Source organism: Bacillus rossius, chromosome 2, assembly GCF_032445375.1.
Source record: "Bacillus rossius redtenbacheri isolate Brsri chromosome 2, Brsri_v3, whole genome shotgun sequence".
NCBI classification, from domain to species: domain Eukaryota; kingdom Metazoa; phylum Arthropoda; class Insecta; order Phasmatodea; family Bacillidae; genus Bacillus; species Bacillus rossius.
The window spans coordinates 49132491-49156426 of record NC_086331.1 but is presented as its reverse complement, the minus strand read 5'-3'; the positions used below and the strand labels follow the sequence as shown (position 1 = coordinate 49156426).

The 23936-nt window shown below is 34.7% G+C and overlaps 1 protein-coding gene across 1 annotated transcript in view; it reads left to right on the top strand.

The window, feature by feature from the left end:
• LOC134529275 (filamin-A) overlaps positions 1–23936 on the top strand; it is a 786080-nt gene that overhangs the window by 557962 nt on the left and 204182 nt on the right. The window contains exons 26-30 of the mRNA XM_063363172.1: positions 5410–5550; positions 7249–7377; positions 9888–10061; positions 19959–20123; positions 23292–23495. Of these exons, the coding sequence (XP_063219242.1) occupies positions 5410–5550; positions 7249–7377; positions 9888–10061; positions 19959–20123; positions 23292–23495 (813 nt within the window). The remainder of the gene's footprint in view (positions 1–5409; positions 5551–7248; positions 7378–9887; positions 10062–19958; positions 20124–23291; positions 23496–23936) is intronic.

Below are 23936 nucleotides of genomic sequence, written 5' to 3'. Positions count from 1 at the left end.
ATGTATGCAGATGGAATTTTAGCGGCCACCAATTAAAATCATAGGACGTTTTTGTATGGCAGTAGGTCAAAGCTTGAGGGGCTGAGTGTACTTGAAAGCCATCTGCTGGTTGCAGAAGAGTTTTGGTCCGCCTGAATGGACTGCGTGTGTCAGCTTGGGGCGCGCGGTGAAACCCTACTCCGCCGCCGGCCACCTGCCACAACCTCCTGGGGGAGGCGGCTAAATGGCGCGCGCCTGGAGCTGCCAGCTGGGCGGCGCGCGCGCACGTGAGATCAGGTGTACCCGGCATTCCCGCCCCGTTTTCAATTTTAGGAATGGAAAGAAATCGGAGCGTGTAAGGTTGGAGGGGGGGGAGTGGGATGTTTGGAGATTTGGAGAGGCGGGCGCGCTATTTGCGGCGCGGACGGAAGCCGGGGAACGGGGGCGCGGAGTCACGATCTGGAGGGCACCTGACCGCTGCGGACCGCGCCAGTGTCGGTCGCGCGCTGTCGGGCGGTGGTGGGTGGGTCACCGTCGCCAACTCGCGCTCATGTGGGCACGCCGGTCCCAGCAGCCGCCTCCCGAGGCCACGTGGCTGGACACCAGCGCCTGGCACCGCCAGCTCCTCAAACTCATCACGTTCAGCGAGTGGGACCACGACGAGACGCCCGTGTGCTACCTCAAGCGCTCCGACTCCTTCTGCCTCGCCTCCTACTACATCCAGACCTACAAGGGTGAGAACCGTCACCACTTTCACAAACTGCAATCCGCCATTCGCGAGGACCGGAGCTCGAATCCTGTTCCGGCCATTATCATCTCGGATGTCTCCACTGTCTCCTGTTGTCCCTCAAGAAGAATGCTGAGATTGTTCTTTGCCAAAGTCCAAGTGTGTGTGTTTCCAATGATATATCAAGGCGAGTTGTAAACGTCATACACAATAAACAACAATTGTAGTTTTAAACCCTGAAATGGAAAATCTGTTTAACTTTACCTAACCACTAACCAGCAGGATATGAATACTTACTCTTCCAGCAGAGATACGAGTACATTATGGCTAGAATTCCTAATAGGACTTCTCCGTCCACTAATTGGCCTGGTGGTGATGTCGAGCACCAAACTACTTTTCTAAATACTTCTTGCTTTATGGCTTGGCCAATGGTGAACAAATTAATCCTAATCTCGAAGTAGGACTCATATGTACAACCCCAGAGCTAGAAGTCAACTGCTCCATCAGGCCATTATTGGATCAAAAACTGCTGCTTATTCAGTGTGCCCCCTACAAATAGAGATGTGGCAGAGGTAGAAAACTAACTTGTATTTCAAAACACCTGGTTTCCAATCTTGGTCTGAATGTTTTGATTTTTGATTTTAATGGTTTCTAGAAATTACTCTGGGTGAATGTTGGGGTGATTCCCCCCTTACCAAATACTTTTTCCAATGTTTTTTCAAGTTCCTTAATTGGTTACAACAATACACAAGGCTATATAAAATTCTTCCCTCCCTTCTGACCTATGAACAATTTGTTGAAGCACAGAAATAGCCCCTCTCTAGAATTTGAAGGCCCTAGTCATTTGTAAACTAATCTGGTGCATGCCAGGGATTCGGACAGGTTTGAATGTGACACACAGAGATTAATAAAACCTTGAACCCTATGCACAGAACCACTGAAAATGGTATAACCTCGTGGATGAAAGCAGTCTGCAAACAACTTGAGTACAGAATTGGTGATAGTTGATTAATTTTATCCATGGCATGGTTGGGAACAAATCATTGACCTTTTCCTTTCAAGGGAAATTTAGTAATAATGGTTATAATTTTTTTTTTTTCACTGTCTTTTTTTCAGTGTTCATTTGTGTCAGTTTATATTTAAACAATAAAATATAGAGCATTAAATTCTTACATTTTTTTAAAGGATTCCGTTACAAAGTTTAGGTTTATCGTGATTATTTCTCATGTATGAGTGTATGTTAATAATTTATAGAAAATTATCAATGCAGTGATAAATCTATTTAGTATAGTAGAAAATTTGTATCAGTAAAAAATAAGAGGAGTCAGATCCTTGAAGAAAAAAGAAAAATAAAGTTTTCTAGCATTCATGAAAATTTTTATTAACGGATGGGCCAGAAAAATTTTCAAGCTCTTAATAAGGAAGTTTTTAATTAATTTCCAGATTCTGTATCCTAAAAATTTATTTTTATGTGTGATACGGTTGCAGCAATTTGGTAGTAAATCATTTAATTGTTTTTCAATATCTGGTTGATTTGTCAATAACTTGTTAGTTTCATAACTCCTTAATTTTCTCTATAACTGCATGATGGTGCTTAAAATGCCTTGTTAAATAATAATGTTAATAGCTAATAATGATAGGTTATCTTAAGTGGTGTTTTGGGAAAAATATAAAAACTGGGAAAACATAGCTTATGAACCTATGCTGCCCCTCCCCCTTTCTTGATGAGCTTCTGGCTCTATCACTTGTCATCTTTAAGTTTTTTTATTTTAGTTTTTTTAAGCATACAAAGTAAGCTTGATGGGCAAGGGTATGTCAATAATGTGAAGAATGGTAATGGATCTGAACTCTAAAGCCTTGTTCTAATGGCACATGGTTTGGCAAAATATATGCACAAGCTGTAATGAGGTTTGTAATCGGTCAAACCTTACGCCTTGATGTTGGACATTTCATTGGAAAGGTTGAGTAACTGCCAGCCACCTCGAGCAATGATGAGTCTTGGCTTTCCTGCGATGCAAATTATACGAACTTGTTACCAGTCTCGTCAAACAATACTTAAATGAGGTTTGCTGTCTTTCTTTTGCCTACTCAGTCTCCAGTAGGTATGCTATTACAGCTCCTTTATTTTGAATCCAGTAATTATGTCCTTAAAATGTTCTTAAATTTTGTATATAGGTTTACGTGTAGTTCCTTGAGAAATGCCATTGAATCAAATAACTATTAAAGCAATATCCTTTTACGTATATCAACAAATAAAGTAACTTCTCTAAAGTTTCTCTTTTATCTCTGGGGTAACATAATTTTTCTCCATTAACTAATGAAGTTTAACCTATCCAGAACTGTTGTATTTTGTACTAATTTTTTTTCTTATTTGAAAAATAATATTCTATAAAGCTATTTGTTATTCGATTTATGATGTATTAAGTTAGTCTTTCAAATTTTGTTTGGGTATCTCAAATTTATCTACAATAATGGCTGTCTGATAACATATTGTGTTAAAAAGTAATTTTTGCATTGATTGTTAGATCATACAATGTTGTGACACCTGATGGTGACAAAAGCTGATGAATGGATGTCTTTGGACTTTGGCCAGCTGACTTTGAAATAAGAAATATCAATTTTGATAAAATATTCAGAAAGGAAAGTTTTAAATTAATACAGGTTTCGACATTGTAAATTTGCGCAATAAAATCGACATCACATTTTTTTTTTTTAATATTTACTTACTGAAGATTGACTCTTTGGTACTAGCTCACATTTTTAAATATTTCATAACAAGTTAATTGAATTTATTAATACATTTTCCATCTTGCAGTTTTTTCTTAAATTTTTCATTAAATTTTAATATTTAATAAAATTATTTTAATACGGAGGCTATTTTTAAAGCTGCATTAAATTCAGTGTTTGGAAGCATAGAGTGAATTAATTATGCAAAGTTCAGCCAAGCAGTAAAAACTGCATGTACTGATTTTAATTTACTTCCCGTTTACAATTTTGTATTTATATTTCCATAATATCCTGTTTTTTGTTATAAAATTAAATAAGATTTTTATGTCATGTTAACCTCAATTTCAATGCTGCGGTAAAGTCTTTTTTCCGCTAAGTTAAAACAGATTAATGTTTTTATAAATTTGTTCCTGTACAAAAATATTGTGCTTGTTGGTCTTGTAACAAGTTATTATTCTTGCTAAATGCATTTTCATCAAAATGAGTTTCATAGTATTGTTACGTGTGGGAATTCAAGTCCACAAACAATAGTCAAAATCAATTAATAAGTGTGTGTTTTTTTAAACCAATATTAACCATTTTTTCATTAAGTTACCACAGTCTAATAGCTGTGCACAAATTAATCACACTTTATTAGTCCACTGGAGCTCGGCTCAACAGTGGCTCTCTCTATTGTTCATCTCACACTACTCACTCGTTCACCATGCCGCAGATCTGTCTCAGATACTCTGATATTCGCACACAAAGCCCATCACTCATTCCTGATATCGTTCATCAAGGGGCTCACTCCTCCTCTCCACTTCACTCTTGTAACGCTTTAAGGATCCGCGTGTATCGCCACCAGTCTTTCACTCGCCGCAGGTCGGCCCCACCTTTTATACTTGTTGGGTCCCCATATGGAAAGGTATTATAGCCCTCCGAAGTGTGTCTCATCAAAGTCCCCTGACACAAAACTCAAAGTTGCGAGAACAATTGCATCCTAGTTATGCCACTTCATGTGTGTCTGCTCTGGGAACCTGCTAAACCGTCCAGACAGCCAGGTGGCCAGACTTGGGGAGGAGAAGGTGTAATTGTCAGAAAGAGGCCCCCTATTGGAGGGTCCATGTAGTGGTAGCAGGAGGTATGGGCTTTACCTGTGTCACACCTGCTCCAGGAGGAGGTAGGATTTGTCTCTATTTATCCAAACAGGCTGTCTGGCTGGCTGGCTGGCTGGCTGTCATCTCTTGGAGCCTCATAACAGTATGTACAGGAGATCATATTTCTGGAAACACATTTTGTTCTAGAAATAAATTATTATTTGTTAAAGGAACTTATTTTTATTTCATGATGAACTTAAGCTAATAATTTCTAATGTTTTAGGATTTCATTCCTTTATTATGTGTCAAAATTATTTTGTTATTTTCATTAAATAGCTGAAGCTGCTTATGAACTTTGATTTTAGTTTAAGCCTAGAAAAGAAACATTTACTTACAGGTGGTTACTTTTGATTTCTACTAACATCTAATGATTAAATGGCCATTAAAATATCTTAGTTTTAAGTTATTATTTTTAATTTTTTAAAAAGAAAAAAAGTGTAAATTCATGTTTTAGAAAAAATAGTTATTTTAGTATTTTTTTATGGCCTTGGCATTTATTTGTAGTAATGTTTTAAACTACCATTTTTTATGATCAGATGCATCTTCCAACTGCTAGAATAGATTCTCCAAATCACTTGACTTGTGGTTGTTGGCTTGTATTTTATTAAGGCTGGTTCATTCTTCCTGCCACAAGCTTACCACAGTGTATTTTCACTAACTCTGATATATGATTTTACCTTTTTGAAAAAAGTAATTGAATGCAGGGCAATAAAAATAATAGTTTTTTGTGCTCTGTATTTTAACTATTCATAGAAAAATTTCAAAAAAAAAATTTTCTTCTCAGATGTAAACGATATTGTAGATACGCAACCTAAACACATTGTTGATGTTGTTTTTTAGCTGAAGTGAAGATGCCAAGCGGAAAAACAGACAAGCCCGTCATTGAAGACAACCGAGACGGAACGGTCAGCATCAAGTATGAGCCAAGAGAGGAGGGTTTGCATGAGCTGGCAGTTAAATACAATGGTGAACATGTTCAAGGTTTGTAGCCTGGCACTTTATCATTAATTATTCTGCCTCTTTGTAATTAGCAATCAAGTTAAATTTTTAAGTTCTTTACTTTAATATTGTAATTGAAGTACACATTCATTACAATAGGTTTTTTTTATGATACATGTTGTTCCTCTTAACAGTTTTGTCGCTGTCAAGTAAACCTGTTTAAATGAATTTAAATTTAAATAAAATAATGGATGAGAAAATACAAAATTAAAATAAGTTTGCTTCCTACAGATGTATTTAGACTTATAACAGCAATTATTTTTTATTTACTTGCATCAAGGATACAATCTGAAATGCCCTTAAAATTTATGTTCAGTGAATTTCGGGACTTCTTTTTATTTATATCTTTCATATAATTTTTTTTCCATAAATCACTGTTAATTTATAGCAAGAAAAAAATAACTATACAAGTATTGTTAATATTATTAATTAGTTTTCAATTTTTATGTTTTAAATTGCAGGATATACTTGACACATTAAAAATATTTGACTGCTTATTTTTTTTACATTATTTTTACAACTTAATATGCATTACTACTAATATTCATTTAATTTTAATATGAAAGATATTTAGGCTATAATATAATTAATGCATATGTGAACAATTCCTTTTTGTTATTGTTTTGAAAAAAAATATTGTTTCATAAATAAAAAAAAAATTTAGAATATGTCTATAGCATGAAAATGTAACTAATAATATTTCTCTATTCTTAACTTTTCTTAACTTATTTTTAAATATGTTTGAAAGATCAGTAAATTCTAATGTAAAAATGCTGTAAATATTTAAGATTTATTATATTTAATTTTAATTACAATATTTTGAATAAAAAAATGTACTAAAAAAATTATTACACATATTATAAAACTTACTTTGATATAATCATTAAAAATTAGTTAAATAAAATTTAATTATATTTTATGTTTATATGTTAAGACTATCACATTTTAAATTGTGTTTCTGTGGCTTTTTTTTTCTGGTGGAATTCTCTGTCTTTGATTTTGGAAGCCTAAGCAAAGCTACATGCTTTCAGATAATAGTATTGGAAAAAATATATATATATATTTTTGTACATTTTGACCTGGCTACCAGGGTATTATAGTCTGGGCATGTGGAAACTGTCAAAACCCCACCTTATTGTTTGTGAAATGCTGAATAAATGGATACTTGAACACTTGGACCATAAATCTTTTTGCATACTGGTAATGCATCACCTGTAGCCTTTATTTGTAGCCATTTTTGCCACTAAAATAAATTTGGAGTTTTTATGCTGGGGGATTAATTCTTATAGTTTATTATATAACAATTTTTAAAACCTTTGTTTTTTTATCTTGTGGTTTTATACTGCTTTTTGTAAGTTGGTTTTGCATAAATAACCGAATTAGTCATTAATCCTTATTTTGCAAAAATAAGTGTAGCTAACTATGTAGTTTTATTTTAATAACAGCTATTTAACAAAGAGTTTTCTACCATACCTCTCATTCCTTGAATCTCTACATGCCAATTCTAGTTTGATTATTGTTACAATGGAATTTTTGTCTGATTTAAAGTTAGCATATTTGGGTTAAATGAACTAAAACATTGTGGCCTTGAATTATTCAAATTTACAGATGTTTTTTGAAAATTGAATAATTTCCATAAGAATATTTAATTTTTTATTGTAAATCTGTTTGCATCTGCAGGTTCCCCTTTCAAGTTCCATGTGGACTCATTGAGCAGTGGGTACGTAACAGCCTATGGACCAGGGCTGACCCATGGTGTGTGTGGCGAACCATCAAACTTCACCATTTCCACAAAGGGTGCAGGAGCAGGTGAGATATAATCAAGAGGCAAGCTTCAGGGGCTGACCATATAACCTACAGTGCGAACAAATCACTTTTCTCAGAATAGATATCATTGGTGTTTTTTTTTCCTCAGAGGTATTACATAGATTTTCTTGTGAATCAAATAAATGTGCAAAGCCGACTATCAAACCATTAAAGATTTTTTTTAAAATACAAGCACTTTTAAAAATTTAATAAAAGGAACAATGAGCAGTAAAATTATCTAGTGGCTAATTCTGAAGTTTTTTTGCAAGGAGAGAGACAAGTTTTCAATTTGTTTTTTATTGGCAGCTAAATCTCAATAAAATAAAATAAAATTTAAATAAATGTTCTAAAAATATGAAGGAATTTGTAACTTTGTAATCAACATATAAATATTCATTTTAGCAGCCATGGTATGTATTTAAATGCTGTTAACATTAACATATGTAGTTTTAAGACTTGCTATGTTATGGTGTTATGTTCAGTCAAGTTAGATTTCTTTCAATTTTGTACATATTTAAGTAAGAAGGGTCATACTAATAAATTAAGTGAATTAATGAAACTTGTTTAAATGTTCCATCATTGGCTGTATATTTGAATAATTCATTTTTGGTGCAGAGATGTCATTATTGGCGAAGGCATTTAAACTTTGAAATATATATATAATATATAATGGTGCATACCTAAGAAAAATCTGTTGTGCATGTATGTATGTATTATGAAAACTAAGGGCCAAAAATTCTCAAACTACTTGGAAGGGTGTTATTGCTATTTGGAACATATAAGTGCAGCCCTTTATTTCATTGGCAAGTTATTCTTGTAGTATTTTAGCTCAACTGTACCAATTAGGTTCCATTTGTTTGATGGTTTTTTGGACAATAACATTCAGTATTATGATTGGTATTCTTAATATTTTGCAATTATTATTGTGGGTGGAGGCATAAGTGTCTAATGGCAGTGGGAGCATGCATCTGTATTAAAGTAAGTCATTCTTAGATTTTAACCTTATCTTTGATAGCAATACAATGAATAAAGCCTTTGTATGGTATCATATTATATAGGTTTACATTGTCATGCGATAACAATAAGAATAATTAGAAATATATTTAACTTTTCCCCAAAACCATTTCAAAAACATAAAATAATGGAAATTATGTTTTCACATTTAAGATTTATATGTACAATAAAACAAGATAACAACATGACTGATATGGTTTTTTACAACAAATTGAACACACAGTTTAACTTAATTTGTACATTAAAAGCAATTACTTTTATTTTCTATACATTTTCTATTTTATTATTTAGAATTCAAATGCTTTCACAAGGCTTGTTGCTGCTGCAATATCACTGATGAAAGCACAGTGCTAATGATGGAGCTCAATGGCATGGTGATGGCTTTGGTTCCAGAGTACTTGGCTGTATACTCTGATGAAATAGAAGAAGAGTCATCAGAGTTGTCGCCTTTTTGGAATGTGGGGAAGGTGTGAGCTAATAAAAATGTCTTGAGTAAAATCCAGCACAAATGATAACATTTTTATAGCATGTTCATAGTAATTTAAATAACTTAATTTTATATCATTTAATCTACTCATAGATTTGTTTATACCTTGTCATGTTGGCAGTAAGTTATGAAAATAGGTTCAGTTTTTGAAGCTATTAAAAGTGTAATTTCATAATTTGTCACCAGTAAAATTTGTTTAAAATAGGTTTTCCTGTGCATTCAAGTAATCATTTGGTTGAGTTGAACATACATAGTTGTGTTTTAAGCAATTGTATAATTTGTACATAGATGTCAAAACCTCTCAAGGGGCCAAGAAATTTCTGCAACATGCAAGAAAGTGTAAAATGAGGGAAATTTTTACGGGACTAACATTAAATGAGGTCAAAAAAGCTATTTTAAAATAAATGTGGAAATATGGGAAAAAAAGGCTGGGCTGTATTTTTAATTTGATAGTGTATTTAATGTGATATAAGCCATTGATAGTTCGCACTGTATGTCAGTACACTATAAATGGTGTATATGCAAAAAAAAATTAATCACAGTTGGTGCAGATGTCCTGTATTTTGGTGTTATAATCTGTATGTCAAAGATTACTAAACAGTGTATGGAACTTTTGTGATAAGGTGTTATCTAAAGATAATGCAAAATAACTGTGAAGATAGATTTATTATGTCATATAAAAGAACATAACAGTTTCACATTTCATTTTAATCTCAGCATGTATATACATTAGTAGTCCCACATCAATACAGTAGTTGACATACATACAAATTATTAAACAGTCAGGTCAAAGGAGGTTTAAGAAGGGCTCAAAAAAATCTATAAAATTAACCCTGTATTATCTTAAATTTTAAAATTATATTCAAATTATTACAGCTAATCAAATTTTCTGCCACCAATCTAAAAATACCAAACTAGTTTTTGTACTCATAGTGTTTTTTTAACTTCAAGTATTTTATTAAATTTAGTATAATATTAGAAAACATGACACAGATTTTTTATTTGTTTTCAGGTGGACTATCTTTGGCGGTGGAAGGCCCAAGCAAAGCAGAAATAAGCTGTCATGACAACAAGGATGGCACTGTGTCGGTGTCGTATCTGCCCACGGCCCCTGGCGAGTACAAGATCTCAGTCAAGTTCGGTGACAAACACATCAAAGGAAGTCCATACGTCACCAAGATCACAGGTGTGTAATGTGAAGTTGTAGTAAATGTTTGACAGTCCCACTAATTTTTTGATGTTCTTTGTAACGCATGACATTATTAATAAAATCATAATTTTCCAATTGTGATTCTACTTTTCCTTTGTTTATTGGTTTTACTATCAAAATATTTATCTTGTAATGTTGCAGACATTTACAGAATAACATCTGTATTGTATATAAAACTCTAAATTATTATTTTGATTTGGGTGCTGGAACTCTGGAACAGTCCATTCATATTGTCAAGAAGTGTTACGTTCATGACAAGGTATTTGCTAAAAGTCTGTGATTATAATTTTTAAATGTAAAATATTAATGAAAAGCCTTGGGTAAAACAGTTCTAGATTACAAGTAACATTTTTCCAATTGATTATTTTTGTTAATGATAGTTGTATGAGATAGTGGAGAGATAGTAAATGAACCAAGAAATTGATACATTAAATTTTTCTTTAAGTAATACAAAAAAAAGAAAATTAAGTAAAATACACTTAAAGTAATTATTGTAAATTAAGAAAAATACACATAAGAAAATTTCCTGCATAATTTGTTGGAAAAATTTTAGCAATTTACCTATAAAAACAAACAGTTTTCTACTTTTTATAAGTTTACCATTTTTTTAGGTCTAAATTCTTAAGCACCCTGAGAAATTTTCTAAAAGGGATTTACTGTAGCTATGTTTTGTTTGGCACACGTATTTGTTTTATAAGCTGTAATTTAAATACCAAAAGATTTAAGTTTGTAAGGAAATGCATGTCATGTCTGGTGCAGTAATCTTCTAGAATGCCCTAGAAAGATGTACCCTGTTGCGCAGTTATCATGTTTTGTCAGGCATTGCTCAGCGAGTGAACCAGCAGATCAAGTGTCGCGTGGTGGCATTCGAAAAGCATTGAGTTAATAAACAGTAAGAAAGATGTTTTTAAGATGTTTTTCAAGCAACTGGATGCTTAAAACTTCTGAACAGGGAAAACTTCTTAAAATGGTTTTACATAGTTCAAATTCATTTGTTACATAAAAAAAAAAATACTCAAATTACATATTGTATTAACTCTAAATGACACTTACCATTTATCATCATCATGCTGAAAAAACTATATAATTATATCAGTAAATTGAATTATTCAAATTGAATTTAATTTAATGAGCACAATAAAAAATATAAAAACACTAGCCAAAAAAATATTAACTAACATTCATTGTTTTAAAAATACGGCATCAAAATTGTTTGTTTCAACGCATTTTCGTTCTGACGTATCACAAAATTGTCCAGTTCCCATACACTCTTCCTCACACTATCTGGAACATTTGGTGTTCCATGAACAAATAAACTGTTTGTCCAGGTGGTCAAGTGCTTCGGAGTAAGTTGGTATGGAATTAGAATCACGTTCATTGCTGTCACCATTGCCGATCTCATCCTCGGCTAAATCTTTGTGTTGTGCTTATAAATCTTTGATGGTTTGTGGCTCACAAGGTAGAACCGCATCATCAACTGAGACACAATCTTCAAAATTGCATGAAAAACTTAGTTGCTCTTGAAAAGTTTTTTAATTTACACTGCATGTAGAAACACATGCAATTTATTCACTCTCCTCACATGATTCTTCAGGGAAAATATTGTTAACTTTTGAGCACCAAAACCTGCTTTTCTGAAGCAATTGCTAATGGTGGTTGTCAAGCATTTCCCATGAAGCAGCAATAAAATGCATGGTGTCCAGGATGTTTAATCTATAACCACTCATTCTGGTACTTTTTCATTCTTGTTATGGCATAACACAAGGCGCTTACAAAAATGCTGTTTAAGAATTTTTGTAATTCCCTGATATATGGGTTGGAGTCTGGATGTTGAATCTGGTGAGAAAAATTCAATCTGGATGTTTCTAAGTTGGATACTTCCTTGGGATGAGTAGGGCAGTGATCCATGAAATGCAAAATCTTCAGATTTCTGCACCCCATCATTGCATCCAATACTCTTTCGTAGTCTTCAAAAATGCTGCCTGTCATCCACGCAGACATGTTGTTTGCATACTTGCACATTAATGTCTTTATGTTGTTAAAACACTGTGGTTTTTTTTGGTCTCCCAATTTCCATCAATGGTAACTTTTCGGTGCTATCCATGTTGGCACCCAATAACACTGGCACACTTTTCTTACTTTGTTTGCCTCCCTGGCATGTGTCACCTTTTAAAGCAAAGATTTTGTCCAGAAGCATGTTGAAAAACAGACCACATTCATCATCATTGGATGCATTTTTTGGTTCAAAGTTCATTATAATTGCAGGTAACTTTGTGTTTATCCAACTATGTACAGTATCATGAGACACACACTCGAAATTCCCCAATTACACTACTATAGACAATTCCCACTCTGTTCTTAAATCTATCGAGCCAGCTATTCGAAGCATGAAATTCAACACCTAGGTTGTGTGCTATTTGTACAGCTTTTATCTCTTAAAATTGGGCCGTTCGTCGGAATTCCAAGTGCCCTCTATTCTTTGAACCACGCCAAGAGTAAAACTTTAACTTCTTTGTATTTACCAATCTTAAATTTTTTACACTTTGACAAAACATTAGTAGCCAAAAGTTGGTCTCTCTTCATCATTTTTTAGTTCAAAGTAGATGGCGGCATCCTGAGCTTTTTTTTCATACTGACTCTTGGTATCAATGGATTGGCATGAACTTCTGATATTATTTTCAGTTTTTCTTCAAACTTTAACACCTTCTCTTTAATAGGTCCTTTACTACTTGTAGATGCCATTATGCACTGTTTCACACAACACTAAACATTTATTATGCTTCATAACCTTAAAATCAAACGCTTAAATATATCAGAAACCTATAAAAGAGTAACGGCTGGTGGCAAAAATGGTTTGCTGTGTATCAAGTCTGGTGTTATAACTTGAATGGGAATAATGGCATTCAGATGGAATTGCCTCAGTCTATACGAATGCAAGCAAATTATTGGTCGAAAAATATACTTGTAACAGTGTGCGGCGTCCGACAATGTTTTTGACAGTCTTGTGCAGTTTAACTTATTTCATTATAGTTCGGAAATAAGTTAATTTTTAAAAATTATTGATAAATATAGCGAAACCCCTTATTTACGTTACCGTTATTTACGTTTTCCCGTTATTTGCACTATATTCTTCAGGTCTTGTTTAGTTCCCATTTAATCCAATACAATACTTTCACGCGAATTACGTCTCAAAAATCGAATCCATCCCGCTATTTACGTCACGTAACAACCATTGTAGGCCTAAAAACATTGTGAAAAACGTAACTTTTATAGTCGGCAGTGAACATTTTAAATCGCAAAATATACATATTTTATAAAATGAGAAGTTGCTTTTATTTCTAAACATAATAATTTAAGCCCAGGCGTGTAAAAGTCCGAGTAATTATAGCAGGAGACAATCTAAAATGTACTAGGGAAAAACGTAAACTCACGAATGTATAAACGTTCTGATACTATATTTATGTCACAACTTAGCCGAAATACTGGTACGAGACATAAACTTCACAAGATAAAATGAGCGGAGTCTTGGTAACTGTTTTATACGTATTTTACAATTTCGGAAGTATTGTACAGTTGACGCATATTTTTTAAACTAACTATTTATTTCTGAGGATCGTAAATAATTAATTATTGGTATCAAGACATCAAGATGAACGTAAACTTAAACATATCACGGCAGCAAGAAAACTGGTGCGTATACCAATAAACTGGTATTAGAACTGGACAAAACTGGTACACGGGAGGTGGAGCTTATATTTTTTTCCGCTAAGCTCGTTTCTATTGGCTGGCTGCTGATGGAAGGTCACGAGTCTGGGCTGAGCGTTGAGTGAGTTATACTGCGCATGCGCAGCTCAGAGAACAGAGAGAGCCAGCCGGCGGCTACGCCGCGCCATAACAACAGCTGATTGAGTACGATGACCTTTCTCCGCGCACGGCGCGCTATTGACGGTAAATTTCCAATTTGCGGCCCTTTTTTTTTAAATTTTTTTTTACTGTGGTGCAATGCGTATGTGTAATGTAGCCCGTATTTGTTATGAATGCTGCAGGATGCGACTGTATTTTAATTAACTTTAATGTATTTCTTACTTTTCCCTTTATTTACACTTTCCCGCTTTTTACTTTTCCCTTTATTTACACTTTCCCGCTTTTTACACTTTTTTACTTTGTGCCTATGAAAAGTGCAAATAAGGGGTTTGAATGTTTAAAGATAAACTTTATTTAATTTTTTTCACAAATGCTGAACGTTATATGCGGGAAGCATATACAGTAAAATCCGCTTAAGAAGTTCAGTCATAATACGTTTTCCCGTGTATAACTTTTAAATAATTATTCCCTTGATCACTTTCATATATTCCTATGTTATTTTTTCCCAATCAAAACGTTTGCATTTATAGATGCTTCTCGCAAATAACGTTCATCATTTCAAGAATAAAATAATGTACTAAAGTTTATGTTTACACTGTTAAACTCTATTTATAGTTGAACCTTTAGAAAATTTTTTCAATACAATAACAAAAATGACCATCAAAACCTTTGCCACACGCAGCACGCTGTTAGGATATATTTTTCAACCTATCATCTGCTTGCAGTAGTATCCTTTGTGAGGCTGTTCTATCTGTACACCATATCCCTCATTCGAGGCATAATGTCTGACGAATACACAACAAAAATAAACCACTGCCCATTCTTTGACCTGATGCGTGACACGTGATGCAACTGGTACAGAAATATGAGGAGCTTATTCAGTTTGATTTGTTTGTTGAGCACTGTGGTAAAAATTTTATATGTGGATGTAATGATGAACATTTAAGTTTACTCATTTTGCTATGATTTCCATTTTTGGCCGGACTTATACAGTATTTACCCGTAAATTGTTTACAAATTTTCGTAAAACGTGTGTTGAAAAATCATGGCACGAGGCCTATTCAAAATTTGGCAATGCTGCATTATGACAGGTTTCTTCAAGCTCCAAGGTTGGTTGATCTGCTACTGCTTAAAGGAACAACGGACATCTTGCAGGTGGATTGTGCTTTTTGATTTTTTTTTTCTGTAAAAAGATGTTAAATGATTGCCGAAGGTTTTGCGCTAGCGATCATCTACACCTGCTGAGAAAAAAAAAACCTTAAATAATATTGTAAATAACCTCAGGATATTAACACTCGTGCCTTGGGTAGAAAAAAGTTGCGGAAAATCATACACTCCATTGGAGGGGGAGAATTTGTTTTGAGTGTTGGTATTATTGCAATAAACAGTTTATATAAAAGGTGAAAATTTGTAGCATGTGCTTCCTCAGTAGTTTTCATTATATATTTTTTTATAATCTTTCTAACATGGCATTGATTTTGGTCATCCGTGACAGAGATATTTATGGCGTTTCACTGATGTAAACAAAACAGCTGCGATCGGTAACAATTACATTGATGACTTTTTTTCTGGTCAGTCACGGTAAACATGTTTTTATTCAGTGTTAATCCATAAATAAAATATTTATTAGCCAGTATGTTCAGATACATGTATTTACGGCAAAGAATTGTATTGAAAATATTTCTAAATTTTGTAATACCTTTTAAGCAAAATTAAAGAATACTGCAAAAACATAACCGCAGAGGCTAACGCCAGTACTAAGAATGCTAACTGTGCTGAAGTTAGCTGTATCTGCTGAATCTATTTGCCGCCCATTGCTTCATTGTACAGAGAGCTTGGGACAACAGCCTACACGATTCCACGCAACTAAGGCAAATTCTGTCATGGTTTTTATTTTTTTACATCAAATTTTGCATTGATGACGATAGACCTAAGGACTTTCCTACAGGTGTTTACTACATTAAAAAATAAAATTCACGAGTACAGGTAGCATCAGTCTCTCCGAGAGCCTCCAATGTGTGGTTTTCAAGGTATCTGTCGCAAACATTAATTTTTTTCCCCATCTACTTTGGTCATTGGTAATGATAGAGATAATACATAAGGGCCTTTCTACAAGTGTCTACTACCAATAAAAAATAAAATTAGAGAGAGCAAACACTGTACAGTTTGCACCAGGGCCTCTGAGGTTTCCCAATGTGTTGTTTTCATGGTAACTTAAAAGGTAATTCAATATTTTGAATAATTACTCAATTCAATAATAAACATTTTAAAAGTAATTTGTGGCTTTTAACAAACAATATTTGTGGTAATAGAATCCCTACAAATGGTCTAATTTTAAAAGATAAAGCTGAAAAAACAGCGCATAACCTCAGTATGTCTTTTTAAGGATTTTTTTATGAAGTAACAGATATGTACTATTTTCCTTTTAAGAAGTTTTACCTGTTAATAAGTTTTTATCATCAAGTCCCTTGACAAATGTTTTAACAGGGTTTTTATTATATTAACACAAACGACATGAATGGGAAAAATTAACATAGGGATGTATGGAAGTTTGGAATATGGAATTTTGTGAACTTAATAAAGGGGAAAACTTATTATGCGAGAATGTTTTGAGTGAGTTTTACTGTAATTTTAAGTTTCTTTACGTCTGTTGATCCAAGCAATGCCATACCTTCAACCTTTAGTAGTTTTCTGAAACTATAATTATATTTGACTACAGGTGTCATATATTTTGACCCTGGCGTTCATGGGATTGTCCATGCAGCAATCGCCTCCAGGTATTTCATTTCCCTGGTAGTCGTCCACCGTTTATGGGGAGACAATATTTTATTGATTATTTCTTCAGTATTATTTAGTTTTTGGTCCAGGCTATGAAAAATATTTTCTGTTGTATGTAGAGCTGGGCCGATCACCTATTTTGCCGATCATGCCGATGCCGATCATCTGCTGCCGATCTTGCCGATCTTCTGAGCCGATTAGAGCCTTTCAAGTACCTCTGATTACACGTTGCTTTTGACGGATCACTATAAACGGTGAAATATTCCCAGACAAAACTACTTTTCATTGACATGATTACTTAAAAATCACGACATCATAAATTTCACGGACTAGCGATTATACAGGTAAGCCCGGAAGGTCTTGTCAAGCTTCTCAGACACCAGCGTGCAGCTGGGTTAAGGCCAAGGTCATGTGACGTAACATCTCCCGAGGCTTACTGCGCCTTGGCAGCACACGGATAAAAATAGTAAACTCCCCATTATTCGTGTTCATTGGGACCCGCCGATGCCCGGATAATTGAAATTCTGTAAAATAAATAAATAAATAAACCCGGATAATCGGTTATCGGTAAGGGCCGCCTTCGAATTGTTGTCTCGGCTTAAAAAAATAGGGCACTGCCTAGCCATTAGTTCACGGTCATTTACAACAGCCGAAGAGAGAAAGATAAGATCGTGCTGACCTTGTACACATAAATTTTGGGTAGCTCCCCACCCCCCTCCACCCCTTCGACCAGCCGAATGCCAGCCAGACACGTCACTCGCCAGGCGCCTGCCGTGCGTTGGCGGGCGGAAAGTAACACAGCAGCACGTGAAACAACATTCAAACAAACGGGAGACGGGAAGCAGAAGTCAGGACATCCCCCTCAAGTTTAAAGAGTGACAAATGTGACAGCTGAAAGAGAGGGGGGGGGGGGGGGGGGGGGCGACACAAAGGATCGGTACAAACAGCGTTGCAGAGTTGGGCGGCTCACGCGATGGCTTGTAGTGTTTGTCGGCCGCCGGCCCGCGTGACGTTAATTTTAAGCGCTGACAACTTTAGCTTCTCTTTTTTTCTGCACTTTTAAATCGTCCCGGATTATCCGATTCCCGTATTAGCGCGTCACGGATTAACGAGGATCTACTGTGGGAAACAAAACTCTTCATCAACCAGGTTTTTATACAAAAGAAAGTTAGGCTCTATTTCCCGCTAAACAGGATAAGAATATTAATTTCGCTAAACAAAACTTTCAATAGGCCATATTTAGCGATAAAAAACTAAATAGATGAATTCCCGAAGAGTAGTTGTTTACTAACCACGAGACTACTAGCGCCATTAATCCGTACGAATTCCGTCGCGCGACGTGCGTCACTTTAATCTCTGGCGTCACATAACCAACCTAAACAACATTCGCCATTCCGGTAATATTAACCGTAAATGGTAAACAAATACATAGTTTTAGGTTCGTAAATGATAAATAACTTTGCAAATAGTATAATGGAAAATTATTTTACCGAAAGTACCGTAAATATACGTGAAAATTGATACTTAGGTATGTAACTGTTCAATGTTTATAAAACTTACGGTATTTGTTTACTTTATTGGTATATTTTTTTCGTGTGTGGTTAGTTTTAAATTATTAAATCATACTATTTTTGATGAATAATGAAATTTTCTTCCCGAAAAGTACCGTAAACAAACATGGAAAGTTGTTAGGTATAGGTAATTATTCAATGTTATAAGTTTGCAGTAGGAGACCAATGATCGGCTAAAATAATCGGCTACGTTTTGCCGATCATTATGATCGGAAAAATTAACAAAATCGGCCGATTATTACGATCGGGGATCGGCATCGGCCCAGCTCTAGTTGTATGAAGAGCAGTCAGGAACAATTTTGTATAACGGTTGTGGTGAACAATAATTATTTTTATCACCATTAATAATTCAAATTTCTGTGGATGAAAGTTAACTTTGAAATTCTTAATATTTTTCTCCCTGTTCAGTGACTAAATATTGTGGAATTTCTATTGAAAACATGTTAGTTTCTTCTATCTGTACGAGAAAATGTAATGAACAGAAAGAAAATCTCCAATATCACATTATTATGGTGCCTATAAACTACTACAGTAGAGCACCCCTCAACCGTAATTCTAACAAACGGAACTCCCGATATCTGGAACCAATTTTTCAAAACAAATTAAAACATTACAAAACATCTCCAAAACATTTCCGCACTGGAACGAGGCATTTTTGCTTTTGCCTGACTGTACATGTCTTGAAGGTGCGCGCGCGCACGTCTGTCAGAGAGCTAATTATAGCCAGTCTTTCCCGCGCATTGCGTAAATACACTGCTGGTTTTCGCGTCGGACGTGAATTACTATAAAGATGTTTATGCTATAAGTAGTTTTATTGTTTCACTATGTCCAGTAAACGGAAAAATCCGGCCGGCCCGAGAGTATGTACACCGACTCCCACTACACACGCTGACACACGTGATAGCTAGTAACATTTACCTACTTCCAACGTGTGATGCTTTCAGTTTGTAGACAATAATTTAGTGCACAAATATGTATTATGAACATATTTATAAGTTAATATATGGTTAAACAGTCTACATTTACCTGTATTTTTCTAACTTTGTGTTTGTAAACGAGATGCATGAAGTGTTATTCTTGTGTTTGTGAAATGTAAACTGTGCGTGGCAGTGACTATACACTTTTCCGGAAGTGTGAATCACTTGCACGTCAACACCGAAGTAAAACAACACTGCAGCTGTAGTCCTAATACCTCCCCTGATCCACTTCTTCCTCTTTCCTCACGCATGCACCCACCTACAGAGATAAGAAACACGAGCCTGCCAGCTTGCTTGAATGAAGGTCATTCAACGGGTCTGGAGGCCGGCCCTACTGCAACTCCCCTTACCCGGAATTTTCCCATAACCGGAATAGACCTCCCCCCAATTATTCCGGTTGAGGGGTGCTCTACTGTACTTCACATACTTCACCAGTAAATTTATAAAATGCAGGAGTAAGATTTTGTATGATTCTTAGGTAAAAATTTTATTGTTCATAAATCTCCACAGTGAATGTGTTTCACCTTTAAATATTCCAATTTTCTGCAGTTTTCAGCAACAATTTGTTTAAGAGAAAGTCTGCAAAAGTTGATGTGTATGTCATGAGCAGAGGTGCTTAGTACATGGGCACAGAGTTGAAAGTTGTTAGTGAATGCCGATTGGTTGAAATGCTGTGTTTGCAGGAGAGGGCAGGAAAAGAAACCAGATATCAGTGGGGTCCTGCAGTGAAGTGTCATTTCCTGGGAAGGTGTCCGACGCAGATATCCGTTCACTAAATGCATCGATCCAGGCACCAAGCGGGCTTGAGGAGCCTTGCTTCTTGAAAAGACTACCAAATGGAAACATTGGTGAGCAAAGGAAATGTTTATTTTGAACTAGTTACTCATTTTAATACATGGTAGAACTCTAGATATTATGTGAATCAAAATGTTTGAACTATTAGTTTGATAACCAAATACAAATATAACAGCTGTTACATTTCATTCCATTCATATTGAATTGGCCACCCAAGTTGTTGTTCTAATGAAACATAATACAGAGTTTCTGTTTAAATATCTTTAAAAGCTTTTGTTGTTAGGTAATTTTTGTTATTTATTGTTTAATGAAATGCCTATTAGTGTTTTGGGTGGTTTTTGATTACCACCCTTGTGTGTCCATACATTCAGGCAGTAAATGGACCACAAAAATATCATAAATATTGATGGATATTATGAAAATTTAGCAATAATTTTATTAATTTCAGTTGGAATATTTTATCATTGCTAATAATGTGAAAATGCCAAAAATTTACTTTTACTTTTTGTTCTCCCAGAACCACTTTATTTTTAATGTTATCTTCAAATTATTGACCTATTATGATTCATTAAAACTGTATAATGAGTCTTGACTTTAGCATGCCTTTATAAATACACTAGAGTCCCGTTATAGCGAGGTGTCACGGTTCCGGGTTTGATCCTCGCTATAACCGTGTCCTCGTTATAACCAAATTGGACAAATTTTGGGCCCCGAAAAATAAAAATTAACTGAAAATAGCATAAATATTGTGTTAAAACCTGTATAATTGGAAAATAACAGGTTATATTAACGAAATCTTAATTTCTGTGAGTAGATGTGTGAATTCTCTTTAAAACGATACCCCATAAGTACGGATGCGATCACCGATTGCGTCAAAATAACCAGAATGGAATACCCTACCACGCCACGTAAGTATAGCATCTCAGCCCGCGGCCGACGCAGCATTTTCCTGCTATCTATTGTCGACGCGGGCTGTCTGCTGGCGGCCATGTTGGTTCGGGATGTAGTTAACAGGTGGTGCTAGTGTAGCGCGACGATTTAATTCCTTACAAAAAAGCAGGAGTGCGGCAACGCACGTACCCCTCAAACGAAATAGTTGCTGGAAAACTATACTTTTTTCATTTAAAGAAACCTGTCAACTTTTTTGGAAAATAAATTAGTGATTAAACTCAAACCATCACCACCCCTTTCCCGGACAGATACCCCAACAACTGACCGAAACAAAAGTTACAAGAAAACTGTCCTAGCGATTCGGAAATAAATACGGTAGTGCCTACTAGAGGTGTAAAAGTAACGAAAAAATGCGTACCCGTATGTATTCGTTACTATAACAATTAGTACTCGTTATCGTTACATTACTCGTTACTTCTGATACCGCATAACATGCTATGTTATGTTGCAGCAACGAATCCATTTGTATTGCGTACGCGTACAGTATGACGTCGCGTAAATAATAATAAATAGAATATAAACAATTAACAATATTTGATAATTAATAGTTTTTGTTAACCAAGAAACAATTAAATCTCATTAGAGCGGCTTTTTAATATTATCTCTTTTAAGATAACAAAAAAAAACGTGAAAATACGCGATTATAAAAACAAAAACATACATAAACTTGGACGACGAATTTCCAAATTATACTTTACTTAATAAACAAACCTCGTTCTTTGTAACGTAAATTCATCTAATATGCGTGCGCATGCGTAAAACATACGAAAAATGCGAGTAACGAGATGCATTCGTGTGTAACGTTTCGTTACTCGTTACTAGATGGCGCACCCGTTACTCAGTACCGAATACATACGGTTTGCTACAGCTCTAGTGCTGACGGAAGTTTGATAAAAGAAAGAAAGGACGGGATTCTATTTTTAAAGCCACGCACTTACGTGGCGACTGCAAGGCTGAAGAATGTGACAGGCGTCAACGGCAAGATGTCTAGTGGCGTGTGAGAGGGGTGACGATAAAGCAGACAAATAACAAAAGCGCGCTTCAAGCGATCACGCCGTAAATTCCTCAAAAATACCTCGTTATAGCCGTGTTCTCGCTATTACCGTGCTCGCTATAACGAGATTCTACTGTAATTATATTTTTGAAATAATACTTTATAAATACATTGTCCAAATTCTGAGCAAAGTTTGTTTTATTATCAATGGTGAAGCATCCATGGAAACAATGGAAATTCTTCTTTCCATAGTAGCCTCCTTTAATGCCTTCTTTCAGTAGCCTCTAAAAGTAATTGATATAGCCACAAGAAACAGTTAATTTTTTTTTAACATTTAGCATTTGTTCCTAAATAGTGTTATCTAACTCAAGCAACACCAATCACTCTAGTATTGTTGAGGGATTTAATTTGCCTTCCTTTTTGTGCCTGTTGGAATGCTATTGAATTACTTTATTTGTACAACTTGCTTAAGCTGCTTAATTTTTATATTCCATATATATTGCATATCTAGCACCAAACTAAGTTTTCGAAGAAGCCAAGTGAGATGAATATATATTTGGAAAAAAAAAAACCTTGTGATTACAATCCACTGGTAAATCGGTACGTTTTTACACAACAGTAATTAAAAGTAACCAACTAATATTTTTCTTTCTTTTATATAATTCAGTGAGACATTTGTATGTGGTGCTCAAAGGCCATTGCAGATGTGCATGAAACCCTGTGTATACCTGGGCTCCACCAAAACTTAATTCTGTGCTTGCTTCTGCTTTCAGCATAAAGCAACAATAAGAATATTAAGAAGTAATTGATTCTAACATAATTTAACTTCTGACCAGTATAGTGTAGTAGTAACTAGAAAGATCTTAGCAGTAAATATGTTTACCTATATTTAATTGAGATACAAATATTTGTACAACAAGCACCAGTTAAATTCTTTTTGAAAGTCTGATTTAATATTTTTAATGGTCTTAATATTGTGCTCAATGGTTAGCCTGTTTGGCAGGAAAGCCTGATGTAACCTGATTTATGTCCTTACAAGGTTGGGAATTTTGAGGTCAGAAAATCTTCTTTGTATTTATTTATACTTGGAAAAGCAATGCCAAACCATTGCAGAATTATTCTACTTAGTCTGCCCTGATCATGAGTTTACACATCTTCATTGCAATATCTGAGGATCCAAACAAGCCTTCAGGCTGATGAACCATCATCATCTGCATCTTATCATGTTATTTGTTTAGTTGCAGTGAAGAGTAAATATTTGTAATTTTTTTTCCAGGCATATCATTTACACCACGTGAAGTGGGTGAACACGTAGTTTCAGTTAAGAGGCTGGGAAAACACATTGCTAATTCTCCATTCAAGATAAATGTGGGCGAAAGGGAGGTCGGCGACGCAAAGAAAGTTAAAGTGACTGGAAATGCTTTAAAAGATGGAAAAACCCACGTGGATAACACTTTCACTGTTGACACAAGAAATTCAGGTAAAGTTTCAACATAGTAGGTGTGTGCTCATTTGTAGTTATTATAGGTATGCATTTATGCTTTGCTCAAATTCTATTTTGAAATTAAGATATTTGAGTTATTGTTTTTATTCATGAATGCTTTTTATTTACAAATATTGTGTGGTGTTCAATTTGTTCAATAGAAATATTTTATATTAAAAAAGTATTTTAATTTTAATGCAAGCTGTATTTATTAAATTAAATGAAGTATAAAATGGATTTTTCAGCTGATTTATTCATAATATAAACATAAGTGTGAGAATTTTATTGTTTGGTATGAAATAGGATTTTTTAAATGTAAAAATGAGATAATAAAATGTTCAACATCCAATACAGAAATTTAAACCAGGGGGGGAAGAATAGTTGAAAAATTTAAAAAGGGAATGGTGGTTATTAAATAAAATAGTTTAAAGTAAATGT